The sequence below is a fragment of the Patella vulgata genome, chromosome 2 (assembly GCF_932274485.2).
Source record: "Patella vulgata chromosome 2, xgPatVulg1.2, whole genome shotgun sequence".
NCBI lineage: Eukaryota > Metazoa > Mollusca > Gastropoda > Patellidae > Patella > Patella vulgata.
Genome location: NC_065880.2, coordinates 70,227,770 through 70,245,669, shown reverse-complemented (window position 1 = coordinate 70,245,669; position 17,900 = coordinate 70,227,770). Strand labels below are relative to the sequence as shown.

General features: G+C 34.9%; 1 protein-coding gene across 1 annotated transcript; it reads right to left on the bottom strand.

Moving 5' to 3' along the window:
- Window positions 1-3,201: 3,201 nt before the first annotated feature.
- LOC126810611 (ubiquitin domain-containing protein UBFD1) lies at window positions 3,202-16,730 on the bottom strand. The gene is made up of 8 exons (XM_050535784.2): window positions 16,696-16,730; window positions 14,388-14,546; window positions 13,488-13,607; window positions 12,796-12,831; window positions 12,157-12,332; window positions 11,248-11,422; window positions 10,637-10,719; window positions 3,202-9,915 (listed from the first exon to the last, which is right to left on the bottom strand). Exons 1-8 carry the CDS (start codon window positions 16,709-16,711, stop codon window positions 9,805-9,807), a joined length of 876 nt encoding a protein of 291 aa, XP_050391741.1. The 5' UTR covers window positions 16,712-16,730; the 3' UTR covers window positions 3,202-9,804.
- Between the last annotated feature and the right edge of the window lie 1,170 nt (window positions 16,731-17,900).

The window sequence follows — 17,900 nt, the reverse complement described above, 5'->3', positions numbered from 1 at the left end:
AAGGCTAAGTAGCTACCTTGCATTCTTCTACAACTGTCTTAGACCAACTAACTGACAGTTCTGCCACCAGCCATTTCTGGAAGTGGATAACTGTTGTTCAGCCATCTGGTGCACAGATTAGTCCAATTTTATAAATTAACGTTGAGGAAACCGGGTGGCAAAATGAAACACTTATCCAAATTGGTCCGCCCAAATAGATGACGTTTCGAAAATTTTTATATAAATTAAGGAGAGCGATTGAATTTGCTTCAGACATCATTTGGTATTCTCGGAAGGGCGTTTCCACAGCCTCCTCGGCTTACAGGTCGAGATTCAGACATCATTTGAAGCCGGGATAGAGACATTATGTAGATCTATGAAGAAGTGGGTGGTTCTTGCCACCTTTAAGACCATAAGGCATAATCAGATATCATGCGGGGTTCTTAGAAAGACATACCCAAACCCTCTGACTGGGGGCTGTGTCAAGATATCATGTAGATTTATCAAGAAGCCTGTAACTCTCGCCACAGACCACACGCTATGTGACTGGGAACTTATATTAAGCTTATATTTAATGTCATAGCAATTTGTGTAGTTTCCTGTATATAACCTTTGTATTGTGGATGTTATAAAGATATAAACATAGTTATAGCAACACATTGTTCCATAGCTTTATCTATTTAACACCAGTTCACACCGTGGATGTCCTGATTAGATACAGTGATACACGACAGTCACACACTGGACAGCGTCACAGGCCGTGTTTTGGAATTCCTATCGAGACACAGGATAGTGTCACACTTCTTTAAATTGATATTTATAAAGCGGGTTTTAGCGCAAAATACGAAACATACTCCAACAGCAGCTAAGTTGTCCTAGCTACCCACAAGAATAGTCGCTTATTCTTTTCTTTTGTAGTTAAGGGCACGGTAAAGGCTGAACATATTATTTTCCACCACAGAATAGTGGTCCTTGGATACAAAAGTCCAAATTAAACTATTTTACTCTGAATACACATTTTCACCGCCAATACTACTTTAAATCGTACACTCGCGTATTATTATGTAAATCAAAATTTTATTAATTTCATCACAACCTTGCACGATTGCGGTTACACCTACAGATAAGAGGATAAAGGTTGAGGACAGCTGTCTCTTAATTGGTACAGTAGTCAGGTCCTAAATTTCCGGTTTGCTTTCCTGTTTCCATGTAGTGTGTTGTTTCCGCATCCTTGCTACCATGTGGTTGGGGTCCGCCATGTTTTTCAATCTTGAAAATGACCCGTCATATCTTTAGACGTGCGATGCAAATAGTCGTCAAACTGACAACGTTTACATGTACATTATATCGATATGTAAAGGTTTTATTTACATCACTGTATACACCATTCCGTCGCCCCTGTCCGTCCACAATTTGTCTGTGGACACTCTACAGGTCACAATTTTTATCCGATTTTGACGAAACTTGACATATAGGTTTATCTCCCAAAGATTTCGGTTCCGTTCGATATTGGCATATATCGGACGATGACCTCATGGATTATGGTCCTTGATTGTACGAAAAATCACGTTTTAGTTTGTGGACTCTTTAGAGGTCCCAATTTTCATCTGATTTTGATGAAACTTGAATGGATGTTTATAACCCAAAGATCTTGGTTTCTTTCGATATTCGCGCATATCGGGTCTTAACTTATGGCCCTTCATTGTACAAAAAAATCACAATTTTAGCTTGTGGTCCCTCTAGAGGTCACAATTAGTATCCGATTCGAAAATATCACCGTTTCGCGTAAATCGGACCAATATTGCGGACAAATGGCCACCCCCCGTAAGCAAATAGTGTAAAAATATGGTATATCAAGGTTGTGAACCCTCTAGATTTTGATGAATGAAACTTCGATATATTGTTGTGGTGAATATACATAAATAAATGAAGATCTGACTATGTCCTCATATTTTCATCAAGCTTCCGTGCTAAGTCAAGTTTGACCACCGATCGGCGATTTTGTCAAGATCGATCGTATCCGTCATTGAGGCGTTTCTGTTTCATTACTGAATGCATAACAGATTTTACTAATTTGAACTTTGAAAAACTGGCGTGTATTGTGATACTGAATCAAAGCAATTATATGTATACACAGATATTTGGGATTTTCCCTTCTATTTTGGCATTTCTTTGTTTACCTCATTAATACGTTTAGTCCCTGATGCATAATTTTACCGGCTGCACTTATTTTGTGACCGACTATTTTTTGTGGGCCAAATTCTTTTCTATGGAGTACCATTTGCAACAGAGAGAGAAAGAGAGGGGGGGGGGTAATGTCCACTCGACACAAACTAGGTCATTTCGGGACTAACACATGATTCAGTTTTTTTTTTCAATAATTCGCTTGCGCGTAGGGGTCTTTAACAGTGGGAGGAAACCGGAGTACCCGGGGAAAACCCACGAGGATTTGATTATATGGACTTGGCGTTCTAAAACAAAGACAATTTTCGGAATTTGAAGTCTTGTTGGTTATAGTGTATATATTCAGGCATCTATATGATTCTGTGGGAGTTTGTGATTTCTTATGTGGTGTTGATTACCTTGTATCTATCCAGTGCTGAAAAGTATATTTGCTATATATTTTCCAAAGTTACAAATTTCAAAGACATCAATTTTTATTTTAATCCATTTGTTATTGTTCAGTATCACCTCAAGCATATTCAGATACCAAAATACAAGCATTAAAGCTATCGTGAATATGTGTGAGGCCGACCAGTGGTCAACCGACTTACTCCGAAGGTTAATCCCCCAAAATTGGAAACTTTGACTGATTCGTATTGCCACAATAATACACCCATTTGTTGCTAAATCTATTTGTTAAGGACAGCTCAATTTTTGTCAAGATCACTGAGATGTAAATAAGGTTAGGTCACATAATTGTTGCCGAGATTGTAGGTTAGGGTAAGCATTGGGGCTAGGTACACCGATAGATCTAACCCCCATTTGGCGTACCCAACCAACAGTGATCGACCTTTGACCTACTCAAAAGTGGGTATATCACCACTCAAATGGGTTAATCACCACTCAAAAGGAATTATATTTTCGTAAGGAATAGTGCCCCATGGTGGTGTTCCTAATAGTAATACCTTAGAATTGCAATGACATATCTACTAATTCCGGGCCTCAAACTTTTTACTACCTTCTGGACTATATAGTTAGTGGGCAACTATATCAAACACATTGAAGGGAAGTAACTCCAGTTTTATTTTAAATATCACAAGTCCAAACAAAATGCTAGAAACAAAGTGTTAATGAAATGATAAGATCATTGTAATACATCATAAACAAAAACTTTTACATCAACTGTATTAATTGGCACTGAAATAATTAAATTAATACCATTACCTTTATACAATATTGTTATTTTCATTTCTGAAACAATCTATAGGTCTATGGTTATTTGGGTAAAATCTTGGACTAAATATGAACAAATATAATTTTGTCATTTCAGAGCCAATTTGAAGAAAGAATGACTGGGAATACAAAGGGGGTTTGTAAATCGACTAAAAATTCATTAGCTATCATTTTGGTATAACCATCAGACTTAAACTCCTTCAAATTGCACAGGAATTGAAGGGATTAAAATTTCTTACATTATCTTGTCTAGCATTATTGTATATGTTAGACAAGGTAATGTAAGAAATTTTCACAAGGGGACTGTAATGGCTGTATCCATAGAGACCACCTGTCAACAAAATCTGATTCACCAATTAATGCAATGTCTATGTTGTTGAAGGTAAGTTCAAACAGTGGTTATACCAAGATGTATCTAGTTTTAATAAACAAACAATAACATAATATACCATACTTTTTTACCACTAAATATATGTCAATAGTTTCAAGACATCCCAATACAAGTCTGAATCTTAACCCTTTAGCACTTGGTACATGTCAATATTGACTACCCCAGTTCCTTGTAGAAAATTAGAGAAAAGTGATATATTAATACCGGTAGGCCTACATCCCTGGACAGACCAAAACAATCTGAAACTGATGTTCCTTATTTCACCACCTCAAACTGCCCGAGATACGTGAATAGCTTTCGGTATTATCTGACCATTTTGCGTGTGCCACAGCTATGCACAATATGGGGCAGTTTGGGGCGATCAACGGCACCCAAACCAGTACAGTTTCGGGCAGTCCAAATGCTAAAGGGTTAATAAGACAATAAAAATAGAATACAGAATAGCACTAAAGTCAAATCAACTGATCATTACTTGACATCAATTGAAAGATTGCAATTAATGTTAACTTTCTCAGACTACTACATGTATTAATATTTCTCAGTACAATTATCTGCTAAAGCCCCTGTGTATCAGAAATGTAATTTAACATTGGGGTTTTTTTCTGCATCAACAGGACTAAAGAAGACAGGTTGTAGTATCAGACCAGAACACAAACAAATTTAAACAAAATTTCTATATTTATTCTGTCTATAAGCACAATTCATGCAAATAAAGAAGTGAAACAAAATTATGTGACAATATGACAAGTAGATGCTTTCAAGCTTTTTCAATATGAGTAGAGATACAAATTTCCATGATAAATGGCTTACAAATTTAAAAAATTGAAATGATATGGGGATTAACATCCTACTGTTCTGCACCAACCAGGCTAATAAAGACAGGCATACGCCATGCAGTATACTGTGAGAGGAATTTTGCCTGGACAGCAGTGTTTCAACTTACTGTTCATCAATTCCAACTGCCAAGGGCCCTTTTAAGTGTACGCCAATGTGTATACACAGGGCCATAGTTTTTCATCCAATCTGAATGACTCAACACTGTCTCGCACTGACAAGGGGGAACCATGCTGGAAAATGCCTAGGAACTTTCTCAGCAGACACCAGCATCTCCTGTCAGTGAGCCAGCACCTTACTACTCACCGAGCCACTGCGATTCACTACACATTCTATAAAAAAAATTCTCAAAACTTACAGGATAAATATTCAAACAAATTATTATAGCATCTTTATTAAAGGGACTTCGATCATACACAAAATAACTTACTAAAGCCAAACCAATTTAATTTTTCGATTTCAGACACCTTGATACTTAAATTGCCTCCCAAATCACATGAATAAGGCTTTTTTTTTATTTTAAAAATTTAGAAATGAAAACAGTTGAGAAAAGTAATCAAGTATTTTTCGTTTTTGAATTATATACTTTTCCCCCTAAAGATATAGGAAGGAAAATTCTAATACTGGTAGGTGTTCCGAACGAACATAATTTCAAATTGGTGTGGTGTATACATTTTACTTGTAAACTCCATTATATATGAGAGTAGTGGCAGACGCAGGATATTTGGTTGGGGGATTTGAAGAATCAGGGCATCAATGGCAATTTATGGCGCATATCTGAAACGACGAATATAACGTTCAATATCTTCAGCTGCATCACCCCAACCAACAAAGCTCAAATTTACACGTTTCATAGAAAAAGAATTAAAAATTAATGTTTTATACTGTAATTGCTGTGATAAGAAGTTAAGCTTTGATTTTCCATTTTAATGCTTAACGAAGATATGGCAGACACTGTCTAATCCATCCAATATCTCAGCCATCCGATGATCTGGAGGGGTGATTATGGGCTTGTTATGTGAATAAATGTCAAAATAAAGCCAAATAAAAGACCGGCAATAGACAGATTCAGCTCTTATATATTGCATCTGTAACAAAGTTTCAGGCCGGATGAAGTCAAAGTCACCAAATTAAGTATGATCATAATTAAAGTAAGATTGATAAATAGACCTACATCAATTTTAAAAATAACCAATATATATATATTTATAAAAGTAAAACTGTCTTTGACAAAAGTTTTTCACCATTAATGATTTATGTCTATAAATAAATGCTATATGACAAAAAAAATCAGCAACCATATTCAAAAAGAAAGCATTCATCTTATACTTCATGTATATCTTATATACCTCCTGTCTGTATTATAACAATCATTCACAGAGAAAAATATTATCCAACATTTATTTAAACAACACAGTCAACAGGACTACCTGTGGTTATTATAACTACAGGTGCTTGTAACGAGGAAAATCTCTTTCAACATGACATTAAGCTGTGACTAAGTATTATGTCTAAAGTCTATTAGGTTCATGTTTGTAATCGAGATTATCAAACTCAGGGGCAAATAACTTGTCTGGAACTGCTTCTGTATCAGTAAATATAATATAGAAAGGTGAGAAACACAAAGAAAACAAAAGGTGGGATCAAAGTCCACCCTAAATTCTGTCATACTCACCAATTTTCATTAGTTGGAGAATCTAGCTTAATGTTATTTTTGAAAAGGATTTACGTTACAGAAACCTGTGACATAATCAGTTGTTTCATAGTTTAGCATACAGTTAGTTTCTCAGACTATGGAGAGCATTAAGAGGCATAACCACCAGTTAGTGTTTGTTAATAAGTTTAAAGACCTTACTTTGAGAAGATCAGTTCAACAACAGACCAAATTAACAGGATGACCTTATATATAGCCTCGCTTTGTGACCATGTTTCATAGTTTGGCTTACTTTCTCAGACTATTGGAAGCATAAGAGGCATTAATGTGAGTAGGTGGATTTTCAATCATTTGGTAATTAACATCTCCTCAACACAATGCTTTGATCATTTTATTTTGAGACTAACATAATGGTATTTTCATTTCAGGGGTTAGGTGTGCAATGTGTGTGGGATTCTGCATGCTCTTCATTGAATTCCAACTGCCAAGGCCTTTTTGATACATGCATGGGGTGGACCTCAGTTTTTCTAATCATCCAAACTACTAGGCAAACATTGCTTGTCAGCCCCACAGGTACAACCAATGATAACGGAGAACCAGAATTTAAAAATCATAAAGATTCTTCACAGACAGAGTCTAAAACCGGGGCATTTTAGTTCAAAGTGCCAGTATTCATGGTCCATGATTAGATTGGACATTCTCATACAATCATGTGAACAGAATCTGATGGCATTACAGAGATTCAGACACTTTCAGCATTTTCATACGGCTCAAATACAACATCTTAGATATTACCAAAGCCAGACGCCAAGACTGTCTTTTTCTATGTTTTAAACAAGCCTGGAAATAAGCTACCTGTCAAAGACAATGTCAGTCACAAATTCACCATTTTAAAAAGTTCATTTAGTCGTTGTGTGTATAACAGATATCAAACGGACTAGAACTGCATTACAAAACAGTATAATAATTTTTGGATATGGCGGCCATTTAGGGCAGAGACCTATTCTCGAAGTATGAAGTAGATGGATCTCTGTATGCAGAATGGTACTAGTTAGTTAGTTGTCAGCTACAAATCAAATCATTCTGTCCAGCCCTATTTTAAGCTTTTTTTAAAATTAATAAAACTTTTCATGTTGAAAGTGATAATGCCTCTTTAACCTCCAAGTAGTCCACAGTTCTATGATTAGTATAGTATAACTATAATACACATGGAATATGTACCAGAGATTTGTATTGTTTACATGATGAAAATGTACAACTTACTTTGAAATATTAGCAAAGATAATATTTGCATATGTGCAATAATCCAAAAATATTCTGCTGGTATTTTGTTTTATTCATATAAAATATAGAAATTTTGGCAGCTTTCAGGTGAACATTGATGACTGTCCTAGAAATATAAACTGCAATTTCAACCATGTCCACCAACAATGACATAAGGTGAAAAAAGATAGGTTGCCAGGCAATGAAACATACCCCCACAGCAGCTAAGTCGTCCAGAGAGTCAACAAAGGTTGTTGGATATTTTTTCTTTTGTCAGAACTGAAAACATTTACAACACACTAAAAACCTATTTGTCTCATGACCTTAAACACTGTATTAAATATAAAGTCAATCAGATATTAAAGGGTCATTATGAAAGATTAGATAAAGAGTTGACAGTTCTCGCTATAATAGTTAAAAAATAGATAATGTAAATAGAATATGCTAAAGATTTCATCATTTCTAATGTCTGTACGATAAAAAAAACAAAGTCTTGATTATCCAATTTTATGTTTAATCAACCTTCACAAAATGTATTCCAATCTGCTTAATGTCACAGGTTAGGGATGGCATCGAGAGTTGATTATGATCTGGATAAGTTAATTAATGTCTAATTAATAATTTAGATAACATTTCAAGCCTAAAGAAAGACCTGCAATAGGGATATTTAGCTCTTGCATAATGAATGTTTAACTTTAGCCTCTAAAGCATCCACAAGATTTTTCCAAGTGATCAAGGGCCATGGCAGTAATTATCAGAAATCGTTGAAAATCAATCGGATTCTTCGTCTCATAACTTTAAACACTGTGTAAATCGTTCAGAATCAGTAGGCTTCTTCGTCTCATGACCTTAAACACTGTGTCAAGCAGGTATTAACTTTAGCCACTAACTTAGATAACATTTCAGGCCTAAAGAAAGACCTGCAATAGGGATATTTAGCTCTTGCATAATGTATGTTTAACTTTAGCCTCTAAAGCGGCCACAAGATTTTTTAAAGTGATCAAGGGCTATGGCAGTAATTATCAGAAATCGTTGAAAATCATTAGGATTCTTCATTTCATGACCTTAAACACTGTGTATAAGTTTCAAGTCAATCAGATATTAACTTTAGCATCCTGACTCTAGAGTGTCCACAAGATATTTCAAAGTGATTAAGGGCCATAACTCTGGTAGTAATTATCAGAAATCGTTGAAAATCAATTGGCTTCTTATATTGACCTTAAACACTGTGTATAAATTTAATTAAAATCAATCAGATATTAACTTTAGCCTCCAGAGCATCCACAAGAATTTTAGAGTGATCAAGGACCATAACTCTGGCAGTAATTATTGGAAATTGTTGAAAATCAAGGGGCCTCTTCATCTTATGACCTTAAACACTGTGTATAAATTTCAAGTCAATCAAATATTAACTTGAGACCGTAGTGTGTCCACAAGGACCAACAGACGGAGGCGACAACAATATACGACCACATTTCAATGTGTGTCATAAAAATTCAATTTCAAGAGTTACGATGTTCATGCACAATCATTTTTCTGAACAAGGTTATTGTAAACTAATAAATATGGGGTGTATAGTATAAGGAAAATACATCCTAATTGTGGATATTAGTCATAGGTGTACACTGTATGGGACCCTGGGACGTTTTTTCATCCGATGGCGATATTTTGAATATATTACTTCTGCCTTCAAAAACTCTGATAATAGAAAATGTTATTTAATATTAACTACATTCAACAGTTTAGCAGCAGTGGATGTGACATGCCCTATGTCTACCATTCTCTTCAAATCTTGCCCTAATCATAACAGAAAATCACTAGTCCATATTCTGAACACAGCCTTGAATGATTGTTTTAAATTCTCTGATGGAAGACAGAGGGCATTTTACACTTCTACAAGATGGATTCCTTGATTTGCAGAAAATAATATTTTTTATTGTCATATTGGGTATCAATCTATCACATTCCTATTCAATTTACTTTTCATTGATGGCTAAAAATCAATAAGATGACGATGTGTATTGATTTTTGTTGTCTACAGATGAAGGTTATTTGTTAGCAAATGTTATCAAGCACAAAATTATCCACAGTCTAAGTTTATTTAAAGTGCTCAAATTCACAGACATTCTCCAGTAGATATTGGAACATCCAGACAGCTGTTAGACATTCACCAGTAGATGTTGGAACATCCAGTCAGCTGTTAATGGTTAACAACAGAAATCCCTGGATATAACGGCAGCTAGAGCTGCTAATGAGTTTATATGATGCATGTTTCGATCATAATATTCTAAAAAAACTGCCATTTTCCTAGAATAGAATCTTTGACAGAATCTGCGTATTGTGCTGGAACCCAGTAAATCCAATATCTTGAAGCTTCTGTTGGACCTAGTTGTATTCCCTGTAAATGCAATTTCAATATATTATCCATATTGCCTACAAAAATTTTAAAGTCACCGATCCCAGTCATGCATTTTTCAAACAATATCTAGATTTCATGGCCTAATCAATGCTAAAATGTACTCAACAAATTAATCATTCAATATTTAATTAAGAAAGTAAAACAAAAATATCAACAGGATATCAAATGTCTCCCAGGTTGGATTCAACCAGATTAAAAAGAGTTGTCTGGAGGACAGTTGTCCTGTGATTATGGTTGATTTTCTTCAAGATCTGTGCAGAGAAAGAGAAATGTGGTTTAACATTCACTTGACGGAAATCAGAGGACCCACAGAAAACCCACAAGGTTGGGCTGGTGACCCTACTCCTTGTCGAATACAAGTGGGGGATCAAAACCATGCCACTTGACTCAGTGGTAGACCTTATGATCTAAATGGGATTTAACGCCCACTCAACATAAACTAGGTCATTTTGGGACTAACATGGTTATTATTTTTTTTTTTAATAATATGGAGAAAACCTATGAGGTTGGACAGGTGACCCTACTACTACCTGACTCAATGACCGACCTTATGATCCAACATGCACACATTAAACCATTAAACCATTCGGCAAACCAACTCCCCATATGACTAGTTTCAAGTTTAATTATTTCTTCACTAAATATCCAAAGTTTTTGTTATAAAGACATATTAAATGAAGTGTCACATACAAAAACTTACCATTAAATGATAATCTTCATGACCTTTGATGGGTTCACTAACTACAGCTTTTATAGAATTCATCGGTATCTTATCAGTTCTTTCTGCAATAATTCATTTCAAAAACATATCCTGATTTCAATAAAATAGTAGAAATTCTTTCCCTTTAAAATATTTTCAACTATATAATTTCAATCAAACAATGGAAGAATCCATTCCCTTTAAAATATTTTCCAATACATAATTTCAATCAAACAATAGTAGAAACCGGTTCCCTTTCAAATATTTTCCAATATATAATTTCAATCAAACCATAATAAAAATTCATATTCTTTTAACACAAGGAATGCAAGTCTGGACAATATATCAACCATTTTGTAAATTGTAAATGTTCCAGTGTGTATGTACACTGGTAATTGGCGGCTTATAGATGTTCCCGAAATGTTGTTTCAGTCCACTTTTGCCTAATTCAAATACAAGGTGATGGTCGTTTAAATCCTCTCAACCAATCGTATGACATACATGTACAAGAATCTCTGTATGACCTTTGAAACTGAAAACAAATTTAGGGCTATTTTGTGTTAAATATACAAGAATGAAACCAACAGATTAAAGGTGTAATTAATATTTACCTTTTGTACCTATCCAGAGTTGATCGGATTCTAATTTAAATGTAAGTCTAACTTTCCCCCCTGATTTATTATACATTCCTGATAATGGTACCGTTGGTAATGGTTCTTTTCTATTTCTATAACCTGGTGTTATATCTTCAGGTTTACCATATTTATCTAAAACTTTTTTATGTTGCTGTAATAAAAAAATATATCAGTATCATATCAGATGTAAGATGCTAGTCGAGGCAATGGTGTCTCAGAGAGTTAGACGCTCGCTCACTAATCATGAGGTCCCGTGTTCGATCCTGCCCTGGTGTTGGACAGAAAAATTTCCTCAGGATTTTTCAGCATGGTTTTTCCTTGTCAATAGACATTGGTAGTGTTGCAAGTAAGATACGGCCACATTTTGCAAGAGATGGATAGAGAACAAGCTAAAAAAAAGTGATTTTTCTCACAATCAGGGGCCATAATCCAGTAAGTTATGGTCTGAAATGCATGAATATCGAAAGAGATTGAGATATTTGGGATATAAAGATATATTTTAAGTTTCAACAAAATCAAATAAAAAATTGTGACTTCTAGAGGGTCAACAACCTTTATCCTGACTGGTGCTGAAAAAAAGGATATTCAAACCCAATTTTAACATGCTATACTGCTAATCGGTTTCTCTATCGATACTCTACCATGAGGGAGACACAGTGGCCCGGCGAGTATGATGCAGGCTAACTATCTAGGAGATTTCGAGCTCAAACCTTGTGTTGGCTGAGAAAGTGCATCAGGTTTTCCAAACAGGCAACTTTCTATGCCAAAACTAGGATGGATCCCAAGAACTCCTGTTTAAGTGAGCCAGCACCTTACACACCAAACTAACATGGCTCCATTGACCCACCGACCAGGCTACTTATTCAATATTGTTTTAAAACTTACTTTCATTTCACTGAAAGGTTCTTTTGCAGAAGCTTCAGCTTTGGCAGCCTCAGCAAGTTCTTTTTTACTTGGAGCACTAACAGATAATACATCATTTAATGTCGAGCCCACTACCATTATTTTAGCTCCTTTTGTTACTTTTAATTCTCTTAATGTCAACTCATCTTTGGCAAGGCCTAAGGGAAAAAAAATACTGGTAGATCAAAAATTAAATGAAATAAAATGTTGCTTTAACGTCTTACTATCATTCTACCCAAACTGGGCTAATGAAGATAGCTGTTATGTCATTCTATGAGGGAAATATTACCCTGACAGCAGAGCTACAGCTTGCTCTTAGTTTTATTTCGGGAAATCTTTAACATGCTTCTAATGGTACATGTATACACAGGAAATGGGGGGGGGGGGGAGGGAGGTGTTGAGGGTTCAGTCTCACTGAACAACTAGACACTCCTCCTTGTCTAACCCTCTGTCTTGCACCACTGATGAGAAGAAACAAGAATAGAAAATCCTAAGGCACCTTCTTGACTAACACTGTGAGAGAGGAATCAAGGCATGAGAAACAGTTCTAGGCAATCATTAAAATATGGTTACACATGTCCATGTAGTTTTATAAAAGATTCTGTGATAGGTAGTACTAACCTCTAAACATCAATTTTTGCATAGCTTGTGGTACTCCTGAAATTAAATTTAAACACATTAGTACACGATAGTACGGTATCTGGTTATATAGTCAAGGGTGTCATCAACATTATCCTGATGAACATTTACATCTTTGTAGGGAGGTTGAGAGCTGACAAAACTGAATGCTTGTTTCTCCTAAATGTCTAGCTTGAATATTAAAATATTGCAAACAGTTTGTTCCTTTTTATAATCTTATGTACACTGCTTAGTATTTAGTACCAGTATTTATAATTAGAATTTAGCATTTCACAGTATTGTGAAAATTGAATCTCCAACAGAAATATCGATTGTTAATTCCTTTCAGAATTTTCAAAGATATCAAGAATTTAACATTTCATAAACACAAGCTAATGCCTTGTGTAAAATCCTTTGATTGGCCATTTTTTAATCAAATTAAACCTATATCTACCGCTGATATTGTGTATCTTTAAGTTAAATAATCATTTTAATGTTCAATACCACTTATCAAATTTGAGTACATTTAAAAGTGGATAAAGATCTGTAAATTTTATTACATATTGTCGGAAAAAGCAAATAACAATCAGCTGCATTTTATAAGTCCAGCAGCAGTCTAATCATCAATGATGTTTATAAAACAGGTGAATGGGATCATTAACATCACAGTATATTGTGTTTTAGGTGAAACTAACCTGTTAATGTCTGTATATGTTCTTTTAGTTCTTTAACTGTTTCATCTAAACCAAAGTTGACATCATATTTAGATTTATTATAAATAACTTTAAAATTTACTCGTTCTTCTATATTTTGATCTGAAAAAAAAAGTAACATATTAGAGTAGCAGAAGTAGCAGTTATAATCTTAAAGTTGCAATATTGTTATTAATTTATAAATACCAATAGTATGAGATAAATAGAGAGATAAACAATATGCACTATTCAAATATATTGCAACTACCAGACCTATTCTTCGGAACCACAAATGGATCTAAAACCCCATATTAATGTAATATGAATGTATATAAAGTGATTTATATTCAATTTCTAAAATATTTATTGTATTTTCCAATCAACTAGATTCGGTGAAATACATGAAAAGTCCAATTTGAACGAAAGTCATGTAAGCTGGCCGTTTTTGTTATAATATTTAAAAAGTAGAAAATGCAAAATGAATATATTGAAAATTTTATTCAAATTACTTTATTTTGAGCAAAGTTATCAATAGCTGTAGTTTTGACAAGATGTGTGCATTGTTTGTAACTACCATACTGGTCATTCAAGCCTTAGCCTAGCTTCTCCATATTTAAAGTAAATCATTAAATGGCCGAACTGTTCTAATCTACTTAAAATTGGAGGCATTCGATGGTCTTGTCATGTTAATAAATGTCTAATTAATAATTTATATAACATTTAAGGCCCAAAGAAAGACCTGCAATCTGCAGATTTAGCTCTTACTTGATGCCTGTTTAAGATACCCTGTGCTGTTGCACTAATACATGTAAGAGTTTTATTTTAAATAGAGACATTGTTTTTAAAATCATGTTATATTAGTGACCATATGTAAAGGTGGAAATATAGATTTTAACCACCTACCACCGGTTTCCTGTGTAACAATTTTTCCAGTGTCTGTTAAACAACCTCCTGGATCATTGGCTGGTTTTGTGTCGTTATTACTACATGTATTACTGGTGAGATCTTCTTCATTCAGTTCTGTTTGTGTGTCATCTACTGGAGTGCAAACTTCTGTTGTGTCTGTTTAATTTACAAAATAAAATAGTAGTGTTAACAATTACAAAATTCTACAGAACATGGTTCTTCTTCAGTTTCTATGCTAATTAGACATTTTTATCACAGACAACTTTATTACCATTTACAAGCAAGGATCTGTATGGCAGATTTTCAAAGAGATGGGTGCAAATACGAAAATAATAAAAGAAAAACATAGAGTGGGGCTAGATGTTAACATTTTTTCAGAGTACCCTGTTCTACATCTTTGACGTTACAATTAAAGATATTTGGATTTGGCTGGTTTCAGGATAATGTTATAAATATTACCATCAATGAGCACATTATGGCAATAAATAGTTTTAATCATGTTATTGTTCAAACTCTATTAATGATGTTTGAAGAGGATCACATAACAGTACTGTTTTTCTGGTGAATAAAAAGATGCATGTAAACTGATATAAGATACACTTTGCGTCCGCTGATAAACTTACTTCCATTTTGATGCTTATTTTATTAAAACTTGTTATTGTTTTTAACAAGCCAACAGTGGGACTGATGTCCCCCGCCGAAATAGATGATAAGTTTGAACATTCTACCTCAATTAGAAAGAGAGTTATTGTGTTCCAAAGTCTCGACCAATCAGAATGAAGTCTCTACTTTGCCTAAGCAGAAAATGCTCAGCATCAAACTTTGTTATAATTAAGTATGGTAAGGTAATAAAACTATACACTATGTCAAGCTCCAAAATCTTGACCAATCAAACAGACGTCTGCTTTTTTCGAGATGCAGAGGACAAATATGATGCAATAGCTCCAAAAACATTTGGAATAGTACTTAGGTTAAAACTCAAACAAGATCGATTAACTCTTTTATTCACATTTAATCAGCTTTACGTATGTAGATTAAAATACAGCTTAATGATACAAGTCTAAATTATTAGCTTTACAGTTTTTAAGAACCTGCTGTACAAACGTCCATTCATTCATCATCTTCCCATTAGGCAACTTCATGTGAACAGGGGAGCCATGGTGGCTTACTGAGTAAGACGTTGCCTAGCTAACCTGGAGGTCCGGTTTTTGATCCCTGCATTGGCCAAGAAAGTTCATCAGGATTTTCTGACGTCGTTGCTCCTTTTTAGTGGTGCAGGATCCAGCGCCTGGCAAGGGACAATGTATAGTCTTTCGGATGGGGTTAAAAACCCGAGGTCCAGTGTACACAAAAATAAATTCCTTGGCAGTTGGAATTCGATATATACGAGTAGCTAGACTAGCTGTAGTGACCCTATCCGGGCAAAATTTCCCTCATGGCATACTGTATGGCGTATGCCCAGTTTCATTATCTCAATTGGAGTAGAACAGTAGGACGTTAAACCCCATTTCATTTCATTTTCATATGAAAAGTTCCAATATGGTTAATTGCGCAAAAGGTTCTCATAGTGCATGTATAGGATAAATGTTTTTGTTTCCTTTGTTTATACAAAACAATGCTGTTTATTTTGTTATTTATACAATATTGTAAAGCAGCTGTCAATCAGTTGGTACCTGATGATCATGGCCACCTCATGCACAACAGATGGTCATTCAAAGAGTGCTAGTAAATTTATAAAGTAAAAAAAAGGATATTATCTTTAAGAACGACACAGTGACAACATTATGTAGTATGTTTTGGGTCTTTGATGATTGAAAATTTGTGTGGTAGCTGTGGCTCTTAGTAAATGACACATACTGTACAGATATGATTATGATGAAAACCAATATAATGATGTAGAGCTACAGTACTCGTCAGTAGATTATTTTTAACCTCCAGTCCACGTTTGTGTAACCGTCTGTCTTGATCTATATTATAATTAAGTTCCAAAAGTAGAGGAGACAATAACAGTAAACTATACCCCTCAGAATGCACCTAAATGTGAGATATAAAACAGTAAAAGTCTCATTCCCCCCTTTCGTTACAAAAAAATGGAAAATTTGTGGTGACGAGGTCGAGGACTCGGGAAATTGAAACAGACCGTTAGCTGATGACTCAGCTGATTCGTAGGTAGACGTCAACATAAAGTGAGAGATTACAGACCGTCTGCTATTTATTGTCAAATAGATATGACATTAATCATTAATTCGACAAAACCACGAGGATGTAAATAACATAAAATGATTACGCAATTAAAAAAAATTACCAGCCGTTGACGCCATTGTTGATGTTGATATGAGGTTTCGTAACTCTTTTCATAAAGAGTTCTGAAAGGGAGAAAATAACATCGACTTCACATCTTCGACGATAAGCACTTTCGACTCCACTCATCTTCGTAAACTAAATGTAGACCTCTTAATCTTTTCGGTTTCTGGACGCCAAAATTAATTATATCATATTTACATGTAAATTTTACCTCAGATTTTTCATCAAATGCAGGATTTCAAGGAATGCATGACAACTCTGACCAGAGATCAATCAAGTTCTTCTACATAGTACTAGTTCTACTCAGACCAAGACAGAAGACCACCCAGACCAATGTTTTGATAAATTGTTAATTGTGCTCAATATTCCTTTCAACAGATTTTCAAGTCCCAACTCCCGTGCAATTATTCCGTCTCACACAAAAGTCGGCTTATAGTTACACAATTAATCTGCTAAAACAGTTTTAGATATCGGAAAACCAATCAGCACTCAATATGAAGCTAATTTATTTGTGAGCTAATCCCGGCCACATGATTTAATAATAGATAAATAAATAACTGTATATTGAGTCATGTTTTATTTTGATTAAGAAGCCAATTAGTAATGGATAATATTTGTACGGGTGGTTTTCTGTCTTGGTCCAAGTGGTCTTTGGTCTGAGTTCTCTGATTAGGCTACCATTTCGCGCTACCCCAGATTTTCTCAACACTAAAGAGGCACATCAAGTGGCGTAGCGACTGAGCATAATGAGGCCATAATGTAAAGGCTTAGCTAAGGTGTGTGTACCATCCAATTTCGGTTTCATCTGCGATCCAAAAAGTTCCATTCTCCATTTGCAGAAAACGAGCATTATCAGCATCAGCAGCAAGACACAGAGTCAGATCCGATTCAATTCTTATCTATACATATGACAGGAAATAGTTGATTAATAATTCCAGAATTAAATTCTCTATCCCACAAATGACTGGACAGAAATAATCTGATGTTTGAAAATATATTTGACAATAGGAAATCCTTAAAACAATAATCAGGAGTCGCTGTAGCTCTGATTAGGCACTGGCTTGCTAACCTGGACGTCCCAGGTTCGATCCCAGTGTTAGCCGAGAAGGTGCCAGGACAGAGGACCTGGCTAGGAACAGTATTTAGTCCATCGGCTGGGAGGAAAAACCAAGATCCTGGGTAGATATTGGAATTCGAAATCAGAGT